This window comes from Astatotilapia calliptera, chromosome 3 (genome assembly GCF_964374335.1).
Source record: "Astatotilapia calliptera chromosome 3, fAstCal68.1, whole genome shotgun sequence".
NCBI lineage: Eukaryota > Metazoa > Chordata > Actinopteri > Cichliformes > Cichlidae > Astatotilapia > Astatotilapia calliptera.
This window is the reverse complement of record NC_137424.1, coordinates 76,544,039-76,571,245: the sequence shown is the minus strand read 5'-3', so window position 1 is coordinate 76,571,245 and position 27,207 is coordinate 76,544,039. Positions and strand designations below refer to the sequence as shown.

Genomic DNA, 27,207 nt, shown 5'->3' with positions numbered 1-27,207 from the left:
TTGGTGAACTCGGTAACATCACACAAAACATTTTAATTCCTCATGTATATGATGGAAGCCAGTGAGGGAACTAATGCTGACTTAAATGAACAGCTCAGGATCCACTTCTACTCTTCTTTTCTATTGTAAACAATATTATGGGGATTGTATGTAAATATTATAAGGATCTTTCTAATGTTTTATACCTTAAAGGTTTTTGAAACATCTCTTTATGCCTGTGTCTGTGAAAGAACTGATGTCTGCACATGGATTCTTTTTCTATCAGTAAAGACTATTAATTCTGATGATATTATAGCTACTCTTCGTCAGTCTGTCTGTCAGCTTTATATTTAGCTACCTCCACCCTCAACCAGTTAATGTTGCTAAAGGCAATATTTCCAATCAAGGATGGTGGAATAGAACACAGCCAAAACTCGGTCTCCTCCTCTCTGATGTGTTCAAAGGTGCTCGTCAATCATCTGTAATTCTTCTGTGCCTTTAAAAAAAAAAAACAACAACATAGATTTAACAATAGAGAAAAACCTTTGTTCATTTGACTGAATATCCACCGAAGTGGGTGGACGAGATGGCGTCTTCAAGCACCAGATTCTGTTTTAAACCAACAATCAGAAGACGTTGGATTAGAGACAGGGAGGGGAACTGAACTGGCTTCCAGACAGAGGATGAACTGGATTAGAATAAAGACAGAAAATAAATTATTATTTTGAACTTATAATCACATAAATTTATTCTAATCACTAAATTCACAAAAAGTATACACTAAAATATAAACCCCAGTTACAAAAGAAAAATCAAACAATAACAGAAGTTTTCACAAAAAAAGCAAAGCTTTTTTGCTCAGCTAGAGCAAGTGAGAACAGGAAAAAAAGATATTGCAATATTATGCAGCTCTTACATAAAAGGCTAAATATTATGAGTCACCAACAGAAACATCTCTTCTTTTAAGCCCAAATATGTACTTACTCCAGTGAGTAACTAAGTAATGTTCTGCATTACTTTTAAGAAAAGGAACCAGTAATGTGTAATATTTTCTTTTCTTTTTGAGTAACCACCCTAACAAAGCATGTGAACTTTACTCTGACTTAAGTCTGAGTAGTCAGACAGCATTTTTCTGGAGTGAACACACACACACACACACACACATACGTGTTTTCGTGATATATCAGTACGTATGACAAAAATGTGACAAATGGGAACGTGCCTTTCCGAAGGTCCTAGAGGCATGGGGATCTCAAAAAATTTGACCCATGCTTCCAGGAACACACCCATCTGTTGAGATTTTGGCTAGGGCTAAATTTTGGTCAAACCTGAATTTAATGCTACTTGTGAGGACACTGTCAGGTTTATGTGACTTATGAGTACCATAAGGTCACACACAGATATTTCATGTTTAGGTGAATTGTGAAGCCCATGGAAACACATAATTTTCAAGTATACATGACTTATAAGGACCAGGTAACGGTAGGTTCTGCATTTTTAGCTTGGCTCCTTTTGAGATTACAATATAATAGACATGGATGCACAATAGTAATGCTCATCAGTTGGGTAACTTCTGACAGAAATATCAGACATTTATGTGTTAATAAAACAGTAAATCTGAGCTGTGTAAAGACTTTTTAAAAAAAAAAAGACATGGGTCAAATGTGGTCAGTCTACTTTTTAAGTCTTGATATTGTAATGCATTAATTCATTTTGTAGTGAATGTTCATGTGAATAAAAACGTGGAACATTATCTGCCTTTTTTATCATTTAATTGCAAAAAGCACCCAGCATAAACCACAGATTTATGAGTAAGAACAATGCAATACAGAAAACTGCAATACTGACATAACTGTGGAAGTAACAAAGTATCTCTCTTGCTTGTTTCTTTTTTTCTTGCATCTTTCTTTTAATGCTATGATCCTGTTGTGGCTGTAGTACCTTATGACAACCCAGTCTCTGCCTTTCAGAGCTGCCGGCTCTGCTTGGAGGCAGCAGTCACATTCCTTTTTACCTGGTACTTTGCAGCTTTTTATGAAGTGAAACATGCCGCTCAGCAACCTTCACTTCATCATTTGTCCACTTGCTTCTCACCGTCCCAGCTGTCATAAATGGAAACAAAAGAAAATATCTTAATGTGAATGCAAGAAAAGATAGAAAATATTCTAGTTTATAATGTGAATACAAAATGTTCTTAAACCTTGCTTTCTACTGGAGCACTTTAAAGGAGCAATAAGCACAATTCATCATACTTAGGTTGAAGGAATTAAAAATGACTATGTGAAGAACTAGAGGTGTAATTACATCTGGAGTACAGCATGAAGTCACAATCCCTCTCTCTGTGTTGATCTCCAGCCATAGACTTTGGTTTGGTTCACAGGCAGTGCAAAACAGCACACCTAGCAGTGAAAAGATATTGCTTATTGCTCCTTTAAGGATGCTTGGAATGAACCATTTGAAGTGCTGTGTTCTGCTGGGAATCAAATAAGATGAAATGATTTATGATAAAAGCTCTGAATAGTGTCATGTCTGAAAACAAACTTGTTCTTTGATCACAAGTATATTAACCTAAAACATTTTGTATTTTGGTGCCTTTACCCCTTCTTGGTGAAGTGTTGCTAATGTTTTTGTTGTCCAGGGTGATTGAGGCAGAGGTGCCCTTCATGTTGTCCAGGGCAGCTGAGTAAAGCGTGTGGCTTGGAACCCCCGGAATACTTGGTCCTTGAGCCTTTGAAAAGTAACAGTGAAATATGAGAATCAATGCATGCAATAGGTCTGTTTGCTTTTTTCTCTGCATTGTAGGCAAAGTCAGCGTTGGGCAGTGTGTAATTCTACATTAAGGGGCTAAGGGGCGATCGTGGCTCAAGAGTTGTAATCAGAAGGTTGCCGGTTCGAGCCCCAGCTCCGACAGTCTCGGTCGTTGTGTCCTTGGGAAAGACACTTCACCTGTTGCCTACTGGTGGTGGTCAGAGGGCCCGGTGGCGCCAGTGTCCGGCAGCCTCGCCTCTGTCAGTGCGCCCCAGGGTGGCTGTGGCTACAATGTAGCTGCCATCACCAGTGTGTGAATGTCTGTGTGAATGGGTGGATGACTGGATGTGTAAAGCGCTTTGGGGTCCTTAGGGACTAGTAAAGCGCTATATAAATATAGGATATTTACCATTTGATATGAATATTTTACATGTGAACATAATCTACTAATAATACTCATCACAGTGTGATTGTTTGAAATCGGATAGAGTGTTATTATCTTCATGACAAACATCCCTGCTGTTCAGTTTCAATGTAACACAAACTAGAGTTGTTGGTTCTACCAATTGAGAAAGGCTAAAAACAAAAAAACAAATTCATGTCCTTCACAGCTTAAAACAATCTGAGGACAATGTAACACAGAAATATCAAATTTAGTAGGAATAAAGATCAAGCTGATGCTTTAAAGGGAAAGTTAGGACTAACAAATGATATGCCAATTTCTTTCTCCTAAGATGTTCACAAACAAGTAATGCTAATGTTGAATATGGGAAACTTTCAATCAAACTGATTATTTTAATATAATCAAAGGGCACTTAATTTATGCACTAGGCCCAACTGACACATATACTTGATGCCAAATACAAAAAAATAATGTGTAACCTGTTGGAAGAATGAAGTGGGTGTGTCACTCACCAATTGGTCTGAAGGAGGTTGAGACAGGACCTCGGCACTTGGTGTCTGCAACAAAAGACAACAATATAACGTCAGAAACATTCTCTAGTATAAATCCCGACTATTTAATTAACTACAGATCATATTTGTATCAGTGAATATTATTACAGAAGGATCTGACTTCCTTATACCAGATTCTATAGAAACTTAACACTGTACGGTTCTGCTACCCAACGATATGAGGACAGTGTAACACACACTAGAGTTGTTGGTCCTACCACATGAGGAAGGCAACTGAAACACACTCCTGTCCTTCACAGCTTAAAACAATATGAGGACAGTGTAACACACACACTACAATCACTGGTCCTACCATATGAGGACTTCTACTTAAACACACTCCTGTCCTTCACAGCTTAAAACAATATGAGGACATGACGACTGAACACATGTAGAGTTCACATTCCTGACCTCTAACTTCTCCTGCTGTTGTCAATAAAAGCTCTAAACCCAACACTGATGTACAGCCATCTATTTCCCCAGAAATTAAATCATGTAAACTGATCAGCGGGAGCTTATTTTGACAAAAACATGTGTAAAACGACAAAAATATCAAATTTTGTCAGAATAAAGATCAAGCTGATGCTTTAAGGGAAAGTTTGGACTAACAAATGGTATAGACAATTACTTTATCCTAATGCTAATGTTGGTTTTGGTTAACTTCGACTAAAACTGATTGTTTTAGTACAATTAAAGTGCATTTCATTTATGCACTAGGCCCAACTGACACATATACTTGATGCCAAATACAAAAAAATAATGTGTAACCTGTTGGAAGAATGAAGTGGGTGTGTCACTCACCAATTGGTCTGAAGGAGGTTGAGGTAGGACCTCGGCACCTGGTGTCTGCAACAAAAGACAACAATATAACGTCAGAAACATTCTCTAGTATAAATCCCGACTATTTAATTAACTACAGATCATATTTGTATCAGTGAATATTATTACAGAAGGATCTGACTTCCTTATACCAGATTCTATAGAAACTTAACACTGTACGGTTCTGCTACCCAACGATATGAGGACAGTGTAACACACACTAGAGTTGTTGGTCCTACCACATGAGGAAGGCAACTGAAACACACTCCTGTCCTTCACAGCTTAAAACAATATGAGGACAGTGTAACACACACACTACAATCACTGGTCCTACCATATGAGGACTTCTACTTAAACACACTCCTGTCCTTCACAGCTTAAAACAATATGAGGACATGACGACTGAACACATGTAGAGTTCACATTCCTGACCTCTAACTTCTCCTGCTGTTGTCAATAAAAGCTCTAAACCCAACACTGATGTACAGCCATCTATTTCCCCAGAAATTAAATCATGTAAACTGATCAGCGGGAGCTTATTTTGACAAAAACATGTGTAAAACGACAAAAATATCAAATTTTGTCAGAATAAAGATCAAGCTGATGCTTTAAGGGAAAGTTTGGACTAACAAATGGTATAGACAATTACTTTATCCTAATGCTAATGTTGGTTTTGGTTAACTTCGACTAAAACTGATTGTTTTAGTACAATTAAAGTGCATTTCATTTATGCACTAGGCCCAACTGACACATATACTTGATGCCAAATACAAAAAAATAATGTGTAACCTGTTGGAAGAATGAAGTGGGTGTGTCACTCACCAATTGGTCTGAAGGAGGTTGAGGCAGGACCTCGGCACCTGGTGTCTGCAACAAAAGACAACAATATAACGTCAGAAACATTCTCTAGTATAAATCCCGACTATTTAATTAACTACAGATCATATTTGTATCAGTGAATATTATTACAGAAGGATCTGACTTCCTTATACCAGATTCTATAGAAACTTAACACTGTACGGTTCTGCTACCCAACGATATGAGGACAGTGTAACACACACTAGAGTTGTTGGTCCTACCACATGAGGAAGGCAACTGAAACACACTCCTGTCCTTCACAGCTTAAAACAATATGAGGACAGTGTAACACACACTACAATCACTCGTCCTACCATATGAGGACTTCTACTTAAACACACTCCTGTCCTTCACAGCTTAAAACAATATGAGGACAGTGTAACACACACACTACAATCACTGGTCCTACCATATGAGGACTTCTACTTAAACACACTCCTGTCCTTCACAGCTTAAAACAATATGAGGACATGACGACTGAACACATGTAGAGTTCACATTCCTGACTTCTAACTTCTCCTGCTGTTGTCAATAAAAGCTCTAAACCCAACACTGATGTACAGCCATCTATTTCCCCAGAAATTAAATCATGTAAACTGATCAGCGGGAGCTTATTTTGACAAAAACATGTGTAAAACGACAAAAATATCAAATTTTGTCAGAATAAAGATCAAGCTGATGCTTTAAGGGAAAGTTTGGACTAACAAATGGTATAGACAATTACTTTATCCTAATGCTAATGTTGGTTTTGGTTAACTTCGACTAAAACTGATTGTTTTAGTACAATTAAAGTGCATTTCATTTATGCACTAGGCCCAACTGACACATATACTTGATGCCAAATACAAAAAAATAATGTGTAACCTGTTGGAAGAATGAAGTGGGTGTGTCACTCACCAGTTGGTCTGAAGGAGGTTGAGGCAGGACCTCGGCACCTGGTGTCTGCAACAAAAGACAACAATATAACGTCAGAAACATTCTCTAGTATAAATCCCGACTATTTAATTAACTACAGATCATATTTGTATCAGTGAATATTATTACAGAAGGATCTGACTTCCTTATACCAGATTCTATAGAAACTTAACACTGTACGGTTCTGCTACCCAACGATATGAGGACAGTGTAACACACACTAGAGTTGTTGGTCCTACCACATGAGGAAGGCAACTGAAACACACTCCTGTCCTTCACAGCTTAAAACAATATGAGGACAGTGTAACACACACACTACAATCACTGGTCCTACCATATGAGGACTTCTACTTAAACACACTCCTGTCCTTCACAGCTTAAAACAATATGAGGACATGACGACTGAACACATGTAGAGTTCACATTCCTGACCTCTAACTTCTCCTGCTGTTGTCAATAAAAGCTCTAAACCCAACACTGATGTACAGCCATCTATTTCCCCAGAAATTAAATCATGTAAACTGATCAGCGGGAGCTTATTTTGACAAAAACATGTGTAAAACGACAAAAATATCAAATTTTGTCAGAATAAAGATCAAGCTGATGCTTTAAGGGAAAGTTTGGACTAACAAATGGTATAGACAATTACTTTATCCTAATGCTAATGTTGGTTTTGGTTAACTTCGACTAAAACTGATTGTTTTAGTACAATTAAAGTGCATTTCATTTATGCACTAGGCCCAACTGACACATATACTTGATGCCAAATACAAAAAAATAATGTGTAACCTGTTGGAAGAATGAAGTGGGTGTGTCACTCACCAATTGGTCTGAAGGAGGTTGAGGCAGGACCTCGGCACCTGGTGTCTGCAACAAAAGACAACAATATAACGTCAGAAACATTCTCTAGTATAAATCCCGACTATTTAATTAACTACAGATCATATTTGTATCAGTGAATATTATTACAGAAGGATCTGACTTCCTTATACCAGATTCTATAGAAACTTAACACTGTACGGTTCTGCTACCCAACGATATGAGGACAGTGTAACACACACTAGAGTTGTTGGTCCTACCACATGAGGAAGGCAACTGAAACACACTCCTGTCCTTCACAGCTTAAAACAATATGAGGACAGTGTAACACACACACTACAATCACTGGTCCTACCATATGAGGACTTCTACTTAAACACACTCCTGTCCTTCACAGCTTAAAACAATATGAGGACATGACGACTGAACACATGTAGAGTTCACATTCCTGACTTCTAACTTCTCCTGCTGTTGTCAATAAAAGCTCTAAACCCAACACTGATGTACAGCCATCTATTTCCCCAGAAATTAAATCATGTAAACTGATCAGCGGGAGCTTATTTTGACAAAAACATGTGTAAAACGACAAAAATATCAAATTTTGTCAGAATAAAGATCAAGCTGATGCTTTAAGGGAAAGTTTGGACTAACAAATGGTATAGACAATTACTTTATCCTAATGCTAATGTTGGTTTTGGTTAACTTCGACTAAAACTGATTGTTTTAGTACAATTAAAGTGCATTTCATTTATGCACTAGGCCCAACTGACACATATACTTGATGCCAAATACAAAAAAATAATGTGTAACCTGTTGGAAGAATGAAGTGGGTGTGTCACTCACCAATTGGTCTGAAGGAGGTTGAGGCAGGACCTCGGCACCTGGTGTCTGCAACAAAAGACAACAATATAACGTCAGAAACATTCTCTAGTATAAATCCCGACTATTTAACCCTCGTTTTACCCTAGCGAAAAAAGGGACCCGCTTGGGTAACTTTGGATTTTTGATTCTCAATATATCAGTCATTTTAAAGACTAGTTGCATGAAACTTGGCCAGGATGTGTGTTTTAGGATTATTTTTGAAATTCAATGATCCCCTCTATGGTGTGGTGTATAGTAAAGAAGATTCACATATGTACTACCTCCTTTTACCCTTGTATCCGTTTGGGCCCCATTGACTCCCATTATAATCACATATTTTCGATATACTGTAATCCTGACATGCGATAATGCCTTTCTCGTGAATACCTAATGGATCTAAGCCTCAGCCTTCAAAATAAAGGAAAAATAGGTTTTGGATCAAATGAGCACAATATTAGGTACAGCACCACCATAGACATTTTCAGTGCTTTTGAATGGAGGACATGGTTATCTTACTATGCAAAATACATGACAATAAAACAGCTGACCACCATAAAATAGTCTTGATGTAGTGGAACTGATATAAGAGAGTGGTGTGAATGTGATTGAGAATATATATATATACTGTGTGTGTCGGTCACAAACAAAACGGCCCGTAGAGCCGCCTCCTTGAAGTGAACAACGGGGGCCTGCTCCGTTTTTTTCTCCTTTCTCTGAACCTCTGTCAATGTTATTTTGCTTCACTTTGCACATGAGCCTTGTTTTTGCCCTCAGCAGAGAGGGGAGGGGTGCAAAAGCAGCCACGTGTTTGTTGAGCAGAGGGGGGAGGGGTGCAAAAGCAGCCACGTGTTTGCAGAGCAGAGGGGGAGGGGTGCAAAAACAGCCACGTGTTTGCAGAGCAGAGGGGGAGGGGTGCAAAAGCAGCCACGTGTTTGTTGAGCAGAGGGGGGAGGGGTGCAAAAGCAGCCACGTGTTTGCAGAGCAGAGGGGGAGGGGTGCAAAAACAGCCACCTGTTTGCTGAGCAGAGGGGGGGAGGGGCAGTCGTTACTCTCCCAGTGGCATCTCAACAGAGCCGGAGGGAGAGAGAGAGATCGTTTTGGATTCAAGTGCACACTTGAAGTCTGTGAGAATAGTTTGCAGCCTTGTCTTACTAGTCATTTCTGCACAGACGCCACTAAATGCACAGACTCGCGCACACACAACACGAAGCGCACGGTCAATTTAGGGGAGCTTGGAAGCTGTGCTCATCGTGCAAACAGCGCGTTATTATCGTAACGGCTGCAAAAGTTAGGATATGTCCTGTCTGCAACATCCATCTTCACCTGTTGGAAGAATGAAGTGGGTGTGTCACTCACCAATTGGTCTGAAGGAGGTTGAGGTAGGACCTCAGCACTTGGTGTCTGCAACAAAAGACAACAATATAACGTCAGAAACATTCTCTAGTATAAATCCCGACTATTTAATTAACTACAGATCATATTTGTATCAGTGAATATTATTACAGAAGGATCTGACTTCCTTATACCAGATTCTATAGAAACTTAACACTGTACGGTTCTGCTACCCAACGATATGAGGACAGTGTAACACACACTAGAGTTGTTGGTCCTACCACATGAGGAAGGCAACTGAAACACACTCCTGTCCTTCACAGCTTAAAACAATATGAGGACAGTGTAACACACACACTACAATCACTGGTCCTACCATATGAGGACTTCTACTTAAACACACTCCTGTCCTTCACAGCTTAAAACAATATGAGGACAGTGTAACACACACACTACAATCACTGGTCCTACCATATGAGGACTTCTACTTAAACACACTCCTGTCCTTCACAGCTTAAAACAATATGAGGACATGACGACTGAACACATGTAGAGTTCACATTCCTGACCTCTAACTTCTCCTGCTGTTGTCAATAAAAGCTCTAAACCCAACACTGATGTACAGCCATCTATTTCCCCAGAAATTAAATCATGTAAACTGATCAGCGGGAGCTTATTTTGACAAAAACATGTGTAAAACGACAAAAATATCAAATTTTGTCAGAATAAAGATCAAGCTGATGCTTTAAGGGAAAGTTTGGACTAACAAATGGTATAGACAATTACTTTATCCTAATGCTAATGTTGGTTTTGGTTAACTTCGACTAAAACTGATTGTTTTAGTACAATTAAAGTGCATTTCATTTATGCACTAGGCCCAACTGACACATATACTTGATGCCAAATACAAAAAAATAATGTGTAACCTGTTGGAAGAATGAAGTGGGTGTGTCACTCACCAACTGGTCTGAAGGAGGTTGAGGCAGGACCTCGGCACTTGGTGTCTGCAACAAAAGACAACAATATAACGTCAGAAACATTCTCTAGTATAAATCCCGACTATTTAACCCTCGTTTTACCCTAGCGAAAAAAGGGACCCGCTTGGGTAACTTTGGATTTTTGATTCTCAATATATCAGTCATTTTAAAGACTAGTTGCATGAAACTTGGCCAGGATGTGTGTTTTAGGATTATTTTTGAAATTCAATGATCCCCTCTATGGTGTGGTGTATAGTAAAGAAGATTCACATATGTACTACCTCCTTTTACCCTTGTATCCGTTTGGGCCCCATTGACTCCCATTATAATCACATATTTTCGATATACTGTAATCCTGACATGCGATAATGCCTTTCTCGTGAATACCTAATGGATCTAAGCCTCAGCCTTCAAAATAAAGGAAAAATAGGTTTTGGATCAAATGAGCACAATATTAGGTACAGCACCACCATAGACATTTTCAGTGCTTTTGAATGGAGGACATGGTTATCTTACTATGCAAAATACATGACAATAAAACAGCTGACCACCATAAAATAGTCTTGATGTAGTGGAACTGATATAAGAGAGTGGTGTGAATGTGATTGAGAATATATATATATATATATACTGTGTGTGTCGGTCACAAACAAAACGGCCCGTAGAGCCGCCTCCTTGAAGTGAACAACGGGAGCCTGCTCCGTTTTTTTCTCCTTTCTCTGAACCTCTGTCAATGTTATTTTGCTTCACTTTGCACATGAGCCTTGTTTTTGCCCTCAGCAGAGAGGGGAGGGGTGCAAAAGCAGCCACGTGTTTGTTGAGCAGAGGGGGGAGGGGTGCAAAAGTAGCCACGTGTTTGCAGAGCAGAGGGGGAGGGGTGCAAAAACAGCCACCTGTTTGCTGAGCAGAGGGGGGGAGGGGCAGTCGTTACTCTCCCAGTGGCATCTCAACAGAGCCGGAGGGAGAGAGAGAGATCGTTTTGGATTCAAGTGCACACTTGAAGTCTGTGAGAATAGTTTGCAGCCTTGTCTTACTAGTCATTTCTGCACAGACGCCACTAAATGCACAGACTCACGCACACACAACACGAAGCGCACGGTCAATTTAGGGGAGCTTGGAAGCTGTGCTCATCGTGCAAACAGCGCGTTATTATCGTAACGGCTGCAAAAGTTAGGATATGTCCTGTCTGCAACATCCATCTTCACCTGTTGGAAGAATGAAGTGGGTGTGTCACTCACCAATTGGTCTGAAGGAGGTTGAGGCAGGACCTCGGCACCTGGTGTCTGCAACAAAAGACAACAATATAACGTCAGAAACATTCTCTAGTATAAATCCCGACTATTTAATTAACTACAGATCATATTTGTATCAGTGAATATTATTACAGAAGGATCTGACTTCCTTATACCAGATTCTATAGAAACTTAACACTGTACGGTTCTGCTACCCAACGATATGAGGACAGTGTAACACACACTAGAGTTGTTGGTCCTACCACATGAGGAAGGCAACTGAAACACACTCCTGTCCTTCACAGCTTAAAACAATATGAGGACAGTGTAACACACACACTACAATCACTGGTCCTACCATATGAGGACTTCTACTTAAACACACTCCTGTCCTTCACAGCTTAAAACAATATGAGGACATGACGACTGAACACATGTAGAGTTCACATTCCTGACTTCTAACTTCTCCTGCTGTTGTCAATAAAAGCTCTAAACCCAACACTGATGTACAGCCATCTATTTCCCCAGAAATTAAATCATGTAAACTGATCAGCGGGAGCTTATTTTGACAAAAACATGTGTAAAACGACAAAAATATCAAATTTTGTCAGAATAAAGATCAAGCTGATGCTTTAAGGGAAAGTTTGGACTAACAAATGGTATAGACAATTACTTTATCCTAATGCTAATGTTGGTTTTGGTTAACTTCGACTAAAACTGATTGTTTTAGTACAATTAAAGTGCATTTCATTTATGCACTAGGCCCAACTGACACATATACTTGATGCCAAATACAAAAAAATAATGTGTAACCTGTTGGAAGAATGAAGTGGGTGTGTCACTCACCAATTGGTCTGAAGGAGGTTGAGACAGGACCTCGGCACCTGGTGTCTGCAACAAAAGACAACAATATAACGTCAGAAACATTCTCTAGTATAAATCCCGACTATTTAATTAACTACAGATCATATTTGTATCAGTGAATATTATTACAGAAGGATCTGACTTCCTTATACCAGATTCTATAGAAACTTAACACTGTACGGTTCTGCTACCCAACGATATGAGGACAGTGTAACACACACTAGAGTTGTTGGTCCTACCACATGAGGAAGGCAACTGAAACACACTCCTGTCCTTCACAGCTTAAAACAATATGAGGACAGTGTAACACACACTACAATCACTGGTCCTACCATATGAGGACTTCTACTTTCCTGTTGGAGGTTGAGACACGACAGAGGGACAGCAGGGTAGTAGCTTGCACAAATGATTCTATTGACACAACAGGGAAGTGAGATTAATGAACTGAACGCAACAGACTCTTTCAAAATAAAACAGGAAACATGGCATGAAAATACAAACGTGGTAATATACAGCCCTAACATAAACTCCTTAAAACGATATTAATAACGTTAAGCCAAACTCAACTAACCCGCCATTAAACATAAGAAACTCAAAAACCTTAGAATAACATCAGAAACGCTGGGCCAGAGACCCAGACCGTGAGCAAATAACTATAATATTATTGATTTGTGCTGAATAAGAAAACATTAATATTATCATTTAAATCCCCCCAAGCATATCTTGTGTTGAAAAAAAAAAGTGTGTTGCAGTTAGCTACACTGAGCTTAGACTGACTGTCTCTGCAGTTGAAGATGCAGAGCACATGCAAGGCCGCAGGTCCCTTTAACTCCGGTGGGAATTTAAAAACAGTTAAATTTAACTTCTAATATCTATTGTTAAAGATAAATCTTAAGTAATTTTTTAGCATTTATCATCATTCACCACTTTCAATTTGTTCAAATCGGTTGTGTATTGTTTTAATTCCGTTTAACTAACCTTAATTAGCTTGTTAAACATACAACTTTACCTCGCGGAGCTTTCGTCGACGCATGGATATCAAAGGTAAATACATACCTCAAGATAAATCTCTCCTGAGTGCTGAAGGTCCCGGATGTGCCGTTCACGCAGAGCTCCGGCGAGTTTGTATCTTGCCGTGACCAGCAGCTCTTTGGTTGACGCTTTCGAACAATCAGATGCATCTTTACTCACTTTTTGACCAATCAGAGACGTCGTTCTATGCTCCACTGACGAAATGCTGCATCCTCTCACCAGCCACGGTCTCTCCTCGTCCATTTAACAACAAAAACACAGCAACACGTGCTGGATTTGAGGTAGGAACACTTGAGAACTGTCACAATGTTTTGCAAACTGCTGTTACAGTTAATTTCGTTCCGTTAATTTGTTTGGTTCCTATTCTGAAGTAACACTTAATACACATGGGGTTAGCTTGCTGGTCTAGTTTAAGTTAGCATGGGCATGCTGTTCACTGATAGAGTAAGGCTAAAATTGTCCTGATATTGTCAGTGTGTTATCATAAACATGCAGCACCCCTAGACCCCCAAGTTAAAATACAGATAATAGATAAGCAATTTAAGAAAATAAGTATAATGTGTATAATAAATGATTTTACTGTCACTTTCCTGGGTCTGTTGACCCAGCGTTTTAAGTTTTAGTTTGTTTAGATGTCGATGTTTATTTATAAGTTCTTTAGGTTTGCTAAGTTCATTTGTTTATTAGATTACCCTTGTGATGTCTGTTTTATTGGGAAAGTCTTTGTCCTAAATGCAGTGAGTCTAGTTTTGTTTCCCCTTGTCCCAGCTGTTCCTCATCCCCTCATTATCTCTCTGTGTACTTGCAGTGGCTTGCAAAAGTATTCGTCCCTCTTTTCCACATTTTGTCACATTACTGCCACAAACACAAATTGTCATGGTCCTGGGTCGGTGACCCAGCGCTTTTAGTTTATTATTATGATGATGATGATGATTATTATTGTTTGAGTTCTATGTGTTATATTTGGTCTGCCTCTGAGTCTGTGTCTCTGTCTATGCTGTCACCCCGTCTGTTTGTGAATCTGTCTGTTTAGTTCTGTGTCTTGTTTGGTTCCCCGTGTCTGAGTTTCCTGTTTTATTGTGAAGGTCTCTGTCTGATGTGAGTGTGTTCAGTTTACGTTTCCCCTGTCCCGTCAGCTCTGATTCCTCCCAGCCGTGTTGCCCTCCTGTCTCTCATCCCCTGATTACTGGTGTGTGTATTTAAGCCCTGTGTGTTCTCCTGCCTGTTACTCGGTGTCCTGCTCGGCGGCTGCCGCGCATCCCTTTGTCGTATGCACCCAGGTCTGTTATTTTAGTTCTTCCCAGTTTAGGTGTCTTCAGTTATTTGTCATGCCCCACTGCTTGTTTGCCACTACACCTTGTAAATAAACTTCACTAGCATTTTCATCCACTGCTTGCATCTTGGGTCCTCCTTCCTCCACACCACACGGCTCGCCTTCCCAGCCGTGACACAAATCAATTTTAATGGAATCCAATTGCAGCAAAAGGTGGGTCTACAAAGTATTGACTCAGGGGGCTGAATAATTGCGCACACCCCACTTTTCAGTTATTTATTTGTAAAAAATGTTTGGAATCATGTATGATTTTTGTTCCACTTCTCACGTGTACACCACTTTGTATTGGTCTTTCACGTGGAATTCCAATAAAATTGATTCATGTTTGTGGCTGTAATGTGCCAAAATGTGGGAAAGTTAAAGGGGGCCGAATACTTTTGCAAGCCACTGTAAGTCCTGTCCTCATTTGTTCAGTGTCAGGTCATCTGTTGTTTTTGGTGCCACGTTTCCATGTTCCAGGTATCTTTGTATCCATGTCAGGTTTCATGGTTTGTTTGTTTTTTTTAATAAAAAATATTTTCCCCAGGTTAGGTTATTGTTTAGCTTCACCTCTGCCTTTTGTTTTGTAATCTTTTAATTTCAATTCAATTTTATTTATATAGCGCCAAATCACAACAACAATCGCCTGAAGGCGCTTTATATTGTACAGTAGATCGCACAATAATAGATACAGAGAAAAACCCAACAATCATAGGACCACCTATGAGCAAGCGCTTTGGCGACAGTGGGAAGGAAAAACTCCCTTTTAACAGGAAGAAACCTCCAGCAGAACCAGGCTCAGGGAGCGGCGGGCATCTGCTGTGACCAGTTGGGGTGAGAAAAGGAAGACAGGACAAAGACATGCTGTGGATTAATAACAAGTATGATTCAGTACAGAGAGGTCTATTAACACACAGTGAGTGAGAAAGGTGACTGGAAAGGAAAAAACTCAGTGCTTCATGGGAATCCCCCGGCTGCCTACGTCTATTGCAGCACAACTAAGGGAGGATCCAGGGTCACCTGATCCAGCCCTAACTATATGCTTTAGCAAAAAGGAAAGTTTGAAGCCTAATCTTAAAAGTAGAGATTAATAAACGGCTTGCTTTCTGTTAATATTCAAATTTTCTTTCACGTTCCTTTGTGTCAGCATTTTGGGTCCACTCCTCAAATTCATACATATGTCTAACCGTTTTTCCCCACTCGGCGACACACCCGTCGGGGGTCAAACTCTGGTAATTGGCAATTCTGTTCTCAGACATGTGAAGCTAGAGACACCGGAAACCATAGTCAATTGTCTTCCAGGGGCCAGAGCAGGCGACATTGAAGGAAATTTAAAACTGCTGGCTAAGGGTAAACGTAAATTCAGTAAAATCATAATTCACGTCGGCAGTAATGACACCCGGTTACGCCAATCGGAGGTCACTAAAATCAATATTGAATCGGTGTGTAACTTTGCCAAAACAATGTGGGACTCTGTAGTTTTCTCTGGTCCCCTCCCCAATCAGACCAAGAGTGACATGTTTAGCCGCATGTTCTCCTTAAATTGCTGGCTGTCTGAGTGGTGTCCCAGAAACGATGTGGGCTTCATAGATAATTGGCAAACCTTCTGGAGGAAACCTGGTCTTATAAGGAGAGACGGCAGCTCTCATTTCTAGAAATATGGACAAATTAATTAAACCCCCCATAATATGACTATCCAGAGTTGGGACCAGGAAGCAGAGTTGCAGTCTTACACGCCTCTCTGCAGCTTCTCTCCTCCTGCTACCCCCCCAAAAACCCATCTCCATAGAGACTGTGTCAGCTTCCAAAAAGACAAAAAACAAACTAAAAACCAGCAACAAACAACTTAAACATAAACAATTACAAAGAAAGAACAATACAGTATCCACATCCTAACTAAAGAGTAAAACAGTGAAATGTGGATTATTAAATATTAGGTCTCTCTCCTCCAAGTCTCTGTTAGTACATGACTTAATAATTGATCAACAAATCGATTTACTCTGCCTTACAGAAACCTGGTTTTAGCAGGATGATTATGTTAGTTTAAATGAATCAACACCCCCGAGTCATTCTAACTACCAGAAACCTCGAAGCACAGGCCGAGGGGGCGGTGTGGCAGCAATTTTTCACACCAGCCTATTAATTAATGAAAGACCAAGACAGACTTTTAATTCATTTGAAAGCCTGATGCTTAGCATTGTCCACCCCAGCTGAAAAATTTTAGAAACCAGTCTTATTTGTTATCATCTAATTGTCCACCTGGGCCTTACACAGAGTTTCTCTCTGATTTCTCAGACTTTTTATCTGATTTAGTGCTCAGCTCAGATAAAATAATTATTGTGGGTGATTTTAACATCCATGTAGATGCTAAGAATGACAGCCTCAACATGGCATTTAATCTGTTATTAGACTCAATTGGCTTCTCTCAACATGTAAAAGAACCCACCCACCACTTTAATCACACTCTAGATCTTGTTTTTAACATATGGCATAGAAACTGAACATTTAACAGTGTTTCCTGAAAACCCTCTCCTGTCTGATCATTTTCCTGATAACATTTACATTTACAATAATTGATTACACAGCAGTGGAGAGTAGACTTTATCACAGATGTCTTTCTGAAAGCGCTGTAACTATGTTTAAGAATGTAATCCACCCACTGTTATCATCTTCAATGACCTGTACCAACACAGAGCAGAGCAGCTATCTGAACGCTACCCCAACAGAGGTCAATTATCTTGTTAATAATAATTTTACCTCCTCACTACATATGACTCTGGATACTGTAGCTCCTGTGAAAACTAAGGTCTCAGATCAGAAGTACCTGACTCTGTGGTATAATTCTCAAACACGTAGCCTAAAGCAGATGACTCGTAAGCTGGAGAGGAAATGGCGTGTCACAAATTTAGAGGATCATCATAATTGGAGAAATATTTTGCTGATTTATAAGAAAGCCCCCCGCAAAGCCAGAACATCTTACTATTTGTCACTGATTGAAGACAATAAGAACAACCCCAGGTTTCTCTTCAGCACTGTAGCCAGGCTGACAAACAGTCAGAGCTCTTTTGAGCCAACCATCGTTAACTAGTAATGACTTCATGAACTTCTTCACAAATAAAATTCTTATCATTAGAGAAAAAAATTACCAATAATCATCCCACAGATGTAACATTATCTACAGCTACTTTTAGTACCGTTGATGTTAAGTTAGACTCTTTTTCTCCAATTGATCTTTCTGAGTTAACTTCTATAATTACTTCCTCCAATCCTCCGTGTCTTTTAGACCCCATTCCTACAAAACTGCTCAAAGAAGTCCTGCCATTAATTAATGCTTCAATCTTAAATATGATCAACCTATCTCTAATAATCGGCTATGTACCACAGGCCTTCAAGCTGGCTGTAGTTAAACCTTTACTCAAAAAGCCATCTCTAGACCCAGCAGTCTTAGCTAATTATAGGCCAATCTCCAACCTTCCTTTCATATCAAAAATCCTTGAAAGAGTAGTTGTCAAACAGCTAACAGATCATCTGCAGAGGAATGGCTTATTTGAAGAGTTTCAGTCAGGTTTCAGAGTTCATCACAGCACAGAAACCGCTTTAGCGAAGGTTACAAATGATCTTCTTATGGCCTCTGACAGTGGACTCATCTCTGTGCTTGTCCTGCTAGGCCTTAGTGCAGCGTTCGATACTGTTGACCATAATATCCTATTAGAGCGATTAGAGCATGCTGTAGATATTACAGGTACTGCACTCCAGTGGTTTGTATCATATCTGTCTAATAGACTACAATTTGTTCATGTAAATGGAGAGTCCTCTTCACCCACTAAGGTCAATTATGGAGTTCCACAGGGTTCAGTGCTAGGACCAATTCTGTTTACATTATACATGCTTCCCCTAGGCAGTATCATTAGAAGACATAGCATACATTTTCACTGCTATGCAGATGACACCCAGCTCTATCTGTCCATGAAGCCAGATAACACACACCAATTAGTTAAAGTGCAGGAATGTCTTAAAGACATAAAGACCTGGATGGCCGCTAACTTTCTGCTTCTTAATTCAGATCAAACTGAGGTTATTGTACTCGGCCCTGAAAATCTTAGAAATATGGTATCTAACCAGATTCTTACTCTGGATGGCATTACCTTGGCCTCCAGTTATACTGTGAGGAACCTTGGAGTCATTTTTGACCAAGACATGTCCTTCAATGCACATATTAAACAAATATGTAAGACTGCTTTCTTTCATTTGTGCAACATCTCTAAAGTTAGAAATATCCTGTCTCTTAGTGACGCTGAAAAACTAGTTCATGCATTTGTTACTTCCAGGCTGGACTACTGTAATTCATTATTATCAGAATGTCCTAAAAACTCCCTGAAAAGCCTTCAGCTAATCCAAAATGCTGCAGCAAGAGTACTGACAGGGACTAGAAAGAGAGCAGATTTCTCCTGTTTTGGCTTCCCTTCATTGGCTTCCTGTTAAATCCAGAATTAAATTCAAAATTCTACTCCTCACATACAAGGTCTTAAATAATCAGGCCCCATCTTATCTTAATGACCTTGTAGTACCATATCACCCTATTAGAGCACTTCGCTCTCACACTGCAGGCTTACTTGTTGTTCCTAGAGTATTTAAAAGTAGAATGGGAGGCAGAGCCTTCAGTTTTCAGGCCCCTTTTCTGTGGAACCAGCTTCCAGTTTGGATTCGGGAGACAGACACTATCTCTACTTTCAAGATTAGGCTTAAAACGTTCCTTTTAGCTGAAGCATATAGTTAGGGCTGGACCAGGTGACCCTGAATCCTCCCTTAGTTATGCTGCAATAGACGTAGGCAGCCGGGGATTCCCATGATGCATTGAGTTTTTCCTTTCCAGTCACCTTTCTCACTCAGTATGTGTTAATAGACCTCTCTGCATTGAATCATATCTGTTATTAACCTCTGTCTCTCTTCCACAGCATGTCTTTCATCCTGTTTTCCTTCTCTCACCCCAACCAGTCGCAACAGATGGCCGCCCCTCCCTGAGCCTGGTTCTGCCAGAGGTTTCTTCCTGTTAAAAGGGAGTTTTTCCTTCCCACTGTCGCCAAAGCGCTTGCTCATAGGTGGTCATATGATTGTTGGGTTTTTCTCTGTATCTATGAAGCGCCTTGAGGCGACTTTTTTTGAGATTTGGTGCTATATAAATAAAATTGAATTGAAATTGAATTGTACTTCTGTGACATTTACAGTTGCTTAGTTAATTAAGTGACTTAATTACTCACTTTTATTTACTAATTGAATTACTAAATGAAGCTGGAATTGTGCATTCTGCAGTTTTTAATAGTGTGTTATTAGTTTTTAAAGAAACAATATGCATTTTATACTATATTGTAAAAAGTATAAGGTAAGTTGAATTTAAAATATAATTAATAAAGTGTTGACTTTTTTCATCAATTCTTGTAGATACAGAGTCGAGACTGAGCCTGATGATCATACTGAATCAGATGACAGCGGCAGGAATCTCCAAGTTCAACTGCAGATTGCAGATGCAATTATATTAATGTAGATTAATATAAACTCTTCAAGGGTCAAAATCTGCACACACATCATTCTGCATAGTGAAGGTCAGACAATTTGTGCATTGATCTTGAGAAGTAAGACTCATTAATTAATAGTAATATAATTAGACAAATGTTGAAACTTTATATTTCGATACATTTTGTCAACAACAAAAGAAACCAAGCTGTGCAGGTACTGATAACTGAATCTAAAGACCTTCATTTTTGTCAAGATTTGCCTGATTTAACTGTTGTTACCCTTGCTTATAGCTCACCTTAATATGTTTTTGATGTGTGTTAGAATGATTGTTTAATTGGCAAGGTTTGAACGAACAATTTTCAGAAGCCTCAAAATTCATCTGTTACTATTCCACGAATGATTGAAATAAAGTTCACCTCCATTTCAACATTGAATACGACTTTGGACATAAGAACTAAAAGGTGCTGCCAACGCATGTGTCCGCTAAGCCCCAGAAGGGTATAACCTGGGTCAAATGTGTTATTGTGTCTGACACACCTACAATATGAGGACTCGCAGAGTGACGTCACTGAAAGTGTGTTTAAAGTGTGTTAAGTTCCAAAACTGGCCAGTAGGCGGCGAAACTGAAAGTGAGCAAAAACGCTAAACACACTTAAACACACTTTTTCATAAAATTGTGATGTTTCAGGACTTTCGAGATTTTTGGTTTGGGAGCATGTTGGGAGCCTCTAGAACACTTTAGAAGGCTCAGAAAAATGAGGACCTCAAAAATGTCCTCATTTTTCTGAGCGTCCTCATTTTGTGAGTGTGTTATCATAAAATTGTCCTTAGATGTCATGAAAACAAGTACACACACACACACACACACACACACACACACACACACACACACACACACACACACACACACTTTATTCTGGGCTGATAGACTATGAGGTCTTTTATTTATTATTCATTGCTGTTGAACAGCGGTGTGGACAGAGCCTCTTCTTGGTGGGTCCCACTCTTGATGATGACTTATGCCATTGGCTTGAAGTTGACCTCTACTGTTGTTCACCACATTCACATTGAGTTCCTGGTGAAGAGTCTTGGGTTCCTGTTGTACAGTTTTAGGCATTCCAAGCTCCAAGTGTGGGGCATTGAGTCAGGCCTTGTAATAAATCCAGGCAGTGCACAGGTTGGTCAGTCTGGCCTTGCAGTTTCGGGCAACGGCTCTGTCTACCAGGAGCTGGTGTTTTGTTCCTCTGGTAATCCTACAATTCTATTTTTGTGCCTCGCTCATGTATTAACTGTAAATGTTGAAAAAAAATATTCGTTGAGCAGCTCTTGGAGCTTTTTTGTTTCAACAGTTTTCTGAATTCTCATCCTGATCACCAGCTTCATGCAGTTCTGTCTGGTGTTCATGGGCTTACAACAACATAATAAATCGATTATTTTTCAGGGTTAGTAATTATCACTTTATTGAAAGATACAAACTCATTATGTTATTTTAATAATAACCAAAACTGCTCGGTGAATAATTGAATTAAATGATACAAGTTGAATTCGACTTTAAATCTGACCACATAAAGGCATATTTTCAGTAACTCTTCTGAAAATCTGAAAATCTGCCTCCTCCAACCTGTCCTACTTCAGGTAGAGTCCCTCCTCCTTCCATGAAACAGCTCACCCGTGTGTCTGTGCCTGAGCTTGTTCTTCGTGTGTCTGTGAAGAACCTGTAAGTTTTATTTTTTTCCTCTTTTAACAGTTTGTCTTTAGTAACTTAAGCTTTAAATCTGTGGACTCTGTAGAAAACAACTCACAACTCTATTGTGTTTGGTTACCTTTTTTCTGATTGCCAAACTCCTGATGTCTCTTTTCCTTTCTACAGCTCTTTAATAACCTTTTGTTTCTGTTAATGCTTCGAAAAGATTGTGCGTGCTGCAAACTGAAACTGTGCTGCATGCAGTTTCTAGTTTTTCTAGTTTAAACATGTGAGGAATGTTTCCCTAGCTGCAAACATTGATAATCAGCTTTAATGTCTGCATGTGATTCCTACTCTTTAAACTCGAGGTTGTGAACTCTGCAGATTGGGAGTTTTGCTTTTCTCTGTTAAAATCCCAGAACCAGAAATGTGTGAGGCTCTGCTCTGAGATCCAGAACCAGATCACATCTGGGTAGATTTTGGCATAGAAAAAGTGTTCATGTGAATTTGTGAGAGCCCCTGATGTACTCATTTCTAATTTACTCACTTGGCCTCGCTCAGTGAAAATTTTACTACACTTAGTTGTCACTAAATGTTTCCTTCAGTCTAAATTAAAGCTACACAGTCAAAAAACACCAGTCTGGCATGAACTGAATTCAAGACCAGTTCTCTTACTGTGAAGTTCTGGCTTCTCCTTTCTCTGACTGGCTGTTCACATTAACCCTGAACTGACAGAGTGTTACTGGATGGAAGAAGATTGGTATTACCAGTGAATCAGTGTGTGTATAGCTCTCTGCAAACTCAGCAGGAATAGTTAGTCTGAAGCTTTTAGCTCTAATGATCCTAAAGGTTTTTATCATGGATCGGCAGAAATGTTTGAAAATGTTGTTATGTGCACATGAATGATTTGTGTTTCCTCTGCAGGTGAAGGCAGAAAGTGTGTGTGAGCTTATGTGAATTCAGCAACATGGATCAGTGTGAGGACAGAGAGGAGGGAGCCCCTCCCTCTAAAACCACTCTGTGTGGGGAACATGAGATTCAGACCAAAGCGCAGAGGTGAGATGACCATCTCTAACTGTCCATGACTCTTCTCCATGTCACAGCTCAGCACTCACATCACTGCTCCATCATTATTCACAGGAACCAACCTGGACCTCCACCCAGCTGTGTGTCCTTAATGAGTGACCAGTCTAAAGATGAAACCATTGAATTTAAACACCAGCAGGTGTCTGCTGCAGAGAGGTGAGCAGTTATTAACATGAACTATTTGAATGTCAGCTCGGTGTCTGAATTAAATGGTGATGCTTGTTGTATTTTATTTTATTTTTTTTTATTAATCTTTCATGGTTTCATAAATGCATCTCTGTAGGAGACCATTGGCTAAAAGGACATACACAAAAAAACAAGGAACTAAATGTAAACATGAGCCTGAACTCAGCTGTATGTCCTTAAGGAGTAAACAGTCAAAAAGTGACCCCATTGAATTTCAACAGCCGCCTGCTGCAGAGAGGTGAGCTGTTAGTAACACTCTTTCATGTCAGTACAGTGTCTGATTTAAATGATGATGCTTATTTTATTTTTTATTTTTATTAATCCTTCATGGTTTCAAAAATGTATCTCTGTAGGAGACCATTGACTCAAACAACATGCAGGAGAAAACGAGGAACTAAACGTATAAATAAACCTGGACCCAGCTGTATGTCCTTAAGGAGTAAACAGTCAAAACATGACCCCATTGAATTTAAACATCATGGGTCTGCAGCATACAGGTGAGCTGTTAGTAACATGAAGTCTTTGAGAGGTATCCTGATACATACTCAGTCATCCATTTAAGTTAATCCCAAAAAGATGATTCTGTTCATCTGGATGTTGTGTTTTCAGTGGTAGAAACATGTTGTCACTCATACATGTGACTCTTTTTGGATTTACTTTCTTGGATTATTGACTGTGCATCAAGACATTTTAACCCACTTTGTCAAGTACTGGCTTAAGCTAACATGACTATGAGCAAACAGCACATAAGATGGTTGATTGCCTGAACCACCTGTTGTTCAGCCTGAGATGCAGACAAAACAGGATTACTCCTAGAAGTCTGCAGATGAGCTCTTCAGTTAAGGGCCTTGGAGCAGCAAGAAATCTTTAGGGAGACGCAGAACTAGCTCCTCAATGAATGTTTCAAAGAAACAAATTTTATCATTAATGTGCTAAAATCTGAAGAGGAGTGGATGCCACAGAGACTTACAATGCTTCTAGATGAGGATACTCCTCAAAGGGTGTTTGAATTCAGTAAGACGATTGAACTAGCACAGCATGAAAAGTCCAAGACCAACAAAGGACATTTTACTTAATTGTTGTTTATCAGAAACCACAACAAATTGAGTACTGAGAGACTTCCTGATCAATGGTTCTTGGTCAATGGTCATGACATTTTGCATATAAATGATCAAGTAACTGACCTCACAGCCCATTGTTCATTCTGTGGACATTTCAGTCATTGTACAAAGGTATTGTTTATAAGGCTTAGGAAACCTGCAGTCAGCTGAGACTGAAGTATGAGTGACGAAATGTTTCTCCCATTGAAAATGCTACATCCAGATGAACAAAATCAACTTTTTGGGATCTTTGAGAGGTAAATAACTACCTGATGTTGTTGAAAAGAAGACTGTAACTGGGTGTAAATTTACACAAATGTGAGAGTTCTAAAAAAAGTGATACATTTAACTCTGTCTCTTAAGCTGGATGTAAACAAAAAATAAATGTTCAAAGTTTTAGAACATGTTTAGTGCCATCTTTGAACATTTGAGCCTGCTGCTAATAGACTTGCATTACATTATTTCCTGACTAGTTACAGAATCAACAACAATAAAACTAAATATCAAGTTCAATGCTGAGTTGCTGAAACAATGAATTTATGTTCATAACAAGGATATACTCTCCACTTTCACTTGTTTTTCACTGCGATATCAGTTTTGCCAGTAGTTAGCTAACATTATGTTTTGTAAATCTATTGGCAGCAACCTACATGGTGACATCTTCTGTAACAGCAAAAGATGGCACTAAATACTTCTAAATCTAGTGTTTCAAACAGTATTTAAATCTAGGACAGTATTTAGAGCAGGGCTCTGACAAAAAAAAGTAGAGACGAAAAGCCCTGAGGAACTAAACATGAAAGAAATTAACTCCACAGAAAAATAAGCTTAATCATGGGCAAAACAAACTCAACAGGCACACAGGAATCACACAGGAGCTTATATTCAAAATAGCAGCTGGATACACTACAAGCTCTAATTTACTTTGCTCTTGGAATATAAGCCAGCAGATTGGCTACTTTTTTCCTGGACTGGATGAACAGCTAAATATTGTTTAAGAGTTAAATTATATTGATGAGATAAACGTCACTAGAAGTATCTGTGTCTTTTCCTTTCCTTGTCTCTCTGGAGACAGATTTCATGGGGACTAACTCTTCATGATTCCTCCACAGAGTGGATCAGGAGAGCTCAGAGGTTCCGAGGGGTCACTCTGCCCAGCAGCATCAAACACAGCTGGACTCCATATTTATGGTCCGTACATGTACAACACTTACTTTTGTCTGTGAAGGTTCTCAGTCATCCAGGTCATCGTAGTCAAAGGAGCTTGCAAAGAAAAGCGTCTGGACTTCTTTAAGTTGCTTGAAGACGTTTCACCTCTCATCCGAGAAGCTTCTTCAGTTTTAAGGTCAAATGGTGGGGAGTCCCAGATTTAAACCTAGTGGGAGAATATCCCCCCAAAGAGGGAAAAAAGGAGCCCCTGATGATCCTCCAATCGCCTGAGCCAAGGTGTGAAAATGGGTGTGGGTCCCAATCAGCCAGAGTTTCGGGTAAGCTCATTGTGAAACCTGGCCCAGGATGTGAGTGGGCGTTAAGGCGTCTGGGGAGGGCACTCAAAACTGGATTATAGATGGCAGAGAGTTGGTGTCGTAAACCCCCGCCTCTGTTCAAAGATGGTCGCTCACAGTGGACATAGATGACTTCTTTCACTCCTCTTTCAAACCATCTGTCCTCTCTGTCCAAAATGTGAACATTGGTATCCTCGAAAGAGTGACCTTTGACCTTTAGATGCAGATGGACTGCTGAGATGATGAGATAGCCTTTATTTGTCAGTTGCAGGTCTTTTGCCCACAACCGAGATGACAGACCTTGCCGACCATACATACAATACACAAACATCACATTGGGGAGACAGGTCAGGTTAGGTAGCAAGGAAAAAAAACATCAAAATGTGTAACACAAAAGGATAATACAGGAATGCACAGATATCAACACACCATAGCACAATAAACACAGACAAGCAACATGGGAAAGAGTTCCAGTGTGTACATCTGATCTGGGACCACTGCAATCTTTCGACTGCGCCTCCAACTGACCCGATGTCCACATCAGAGGGGAGGTAAGCGTTGGAGGTGGCGTTGGATCCGGGGTAGGGAGGGTGATGCGTCGGTGAGTCCTTATCAGTATCAGTATATGTATGTGTGTGCATGTCCATAGTTCAGCTGAGACAGTGTCCTTCGCCCTGCCAGGCAAAGTAAACAGTCTTCCAGCCAACCCAGGTGGCCTTGCATGGAATGGGAAGGAACAGACTAAACACAGTCGTTATCAGGGTGTTTTGTTCAGCTCCGGCCTTGCAGCTGGCGCCGAAGGGGTATCTGCATAAGTGATGTTATTTTTTACTTTAGTGCGAACAGCTCATATGAATTTCAAAGCAGTTCTACAGTCCAACACTGGTCTCTCAATCTCCCGTTGGAGAGCCGCGAGTTTCGCCATACTTGCGTTCTGTGATGTTGTCATTTCTTGTGCTCAAGGAGCCAATTTCTGAGAACTCCACAGCGTGGCTGGCAAGAAAGGGTATAAAAGAAGAAAAACTAATGACATGGCCTCCTTGTTCACCTGATCTGAACCCCATTGAGAACCTGTGGTCCATCATCAAATGTGAGATTTACAAGGAGGGAAAACAGTACACCTCTCTGAACAGTGTCTGGGGGGCTGTGGTTGCTGCTGCACGCAATGTTGATGGTGAACAGATCAAAACACTGACAGAATCCATGGATGGCAGGCTTTTGAGTGTCCTTGCAAAGAAAGGTGGCTATATTGGTTTTCGCCATACTTGCGTTCTGTGATGTTGTCATTTCTTGTGCTCAAGGAGCCAATTTCTGAGAACTCACGGCAGTGTGCCTCCCCGAGATGTCATCCAATTTTGCACCCAGAGATGTTATTCCGGGCTAGCCCTTCAGAGATGTATCCAGTCTGCAGTCAGAGATCTTATTCTGAGTAT

The 27,207-nt window shown here is 39.9% G+C and overlaps 1 protein-coding gene and 1 pseudogene across 51 annotated transcripts in view; one reads left to right on the top strand and one right to left on the bottom strand.

Annotated features, from left to right (window-relative positions):
• The window catches only part of LOC113029670 (NACHT, LRR and PYD domains-containing protein 3-like), a 52,684-nt pseudogene that overhangs the window by 1,256 nt on the left and 24,221 nt on the right, over positions 1–27,207 (top strand). Inside the window, exons 2-7 of the transcript XR_013906616.1 lie at positions 21,852–21,933; positions 22,825–22,956; positions 23,041–23,142; positions 23,270–23,410; positions 23,526–23,669; positions 25,382–25,460. The product of XR_013906616.1 is annotated as an NACHT, LRR and PYD domains-containing protein 3-like (transcript). The remainder of the gene's footprint in view (positions 1–21,851; positions 21,934–22,824; positions 22,957–23,040; positions 23,143–23,269; positions 23,411–23,525; positions 23,670–25,381; positions 25,461–27,207) is intronic.
• LOC145425859 (uncharacterized) lies at positions 1,735–15,423 on the bottom strand. 50 transcript variants are annotated; one of them, XM_080299267.1, is made up of 14 exons: positions 13,415–15,412; positions 12,691–12,769; positions 12,341–12,385; positions 11,501–11,545; positions 10,245–10,289; positions 9,310–9,354; positions 7,936–7,980; positions 7,096–7,140; positions 5,323–5,367; positions 4,483–4,527; positions 3,643–3,687; positions 2,578–2,707; positions 2,284–2,378; positions 1,735–2,081 (listed from the first exon to the last, which is right to left on the bottom strand). In XM_080299267.1, the coding sequence occupies exons 1-14, from the start codon at positions 13,537–13,539 to the stop codon at positions 2,070–2,072; spliced, it is 846 nt and encodes a 281-aa protein (XP_080155393.1). In that variant the 5' UTR covers positions 13,540–15,412; the 3' UTR covers positions 1,735–2,069. The 50 variants fall into 50 exon arrangements, 48 of the variants coding, with proteins under 48 accessions (XP_080155393.1, XP_080155392.1, XP_080155396.1 ...); XM_080299266.1 differs by having other exon boundaries at positions 7,096–7,149; positions 7,939–7,980; XM_080299270.1 differs by having other exon boundaries at positions 7,096–7,149; positions 7,939–7,980; positions 12,341–12,388; positions 12,715–12,769; positions 13,415–15,411.

Coding starts and splice junctions, on each gene's coding strand:
- LOC145425859 (XM_080299266.1), bottom strand. CDS start 13,539: ATGCATCTGATTGTTCGAAAGCGTCAACCAAAGAGCTGCTGGTCACGG. Junction 11,546..12,340: donor AACCTCCTTCAGACCAATTG/GTGAGTGACACA, acceptor CTTTTGTTGCAG/ACACCAGGTGCCGAGGTCCT. Junction 4,528..5,322: donor AACCTCCTTCAGACCAATTG/GTGAGTGACACA, acceptor CTTTTGTTGCAG/ACACCAGGTGCCGAGGTCCT.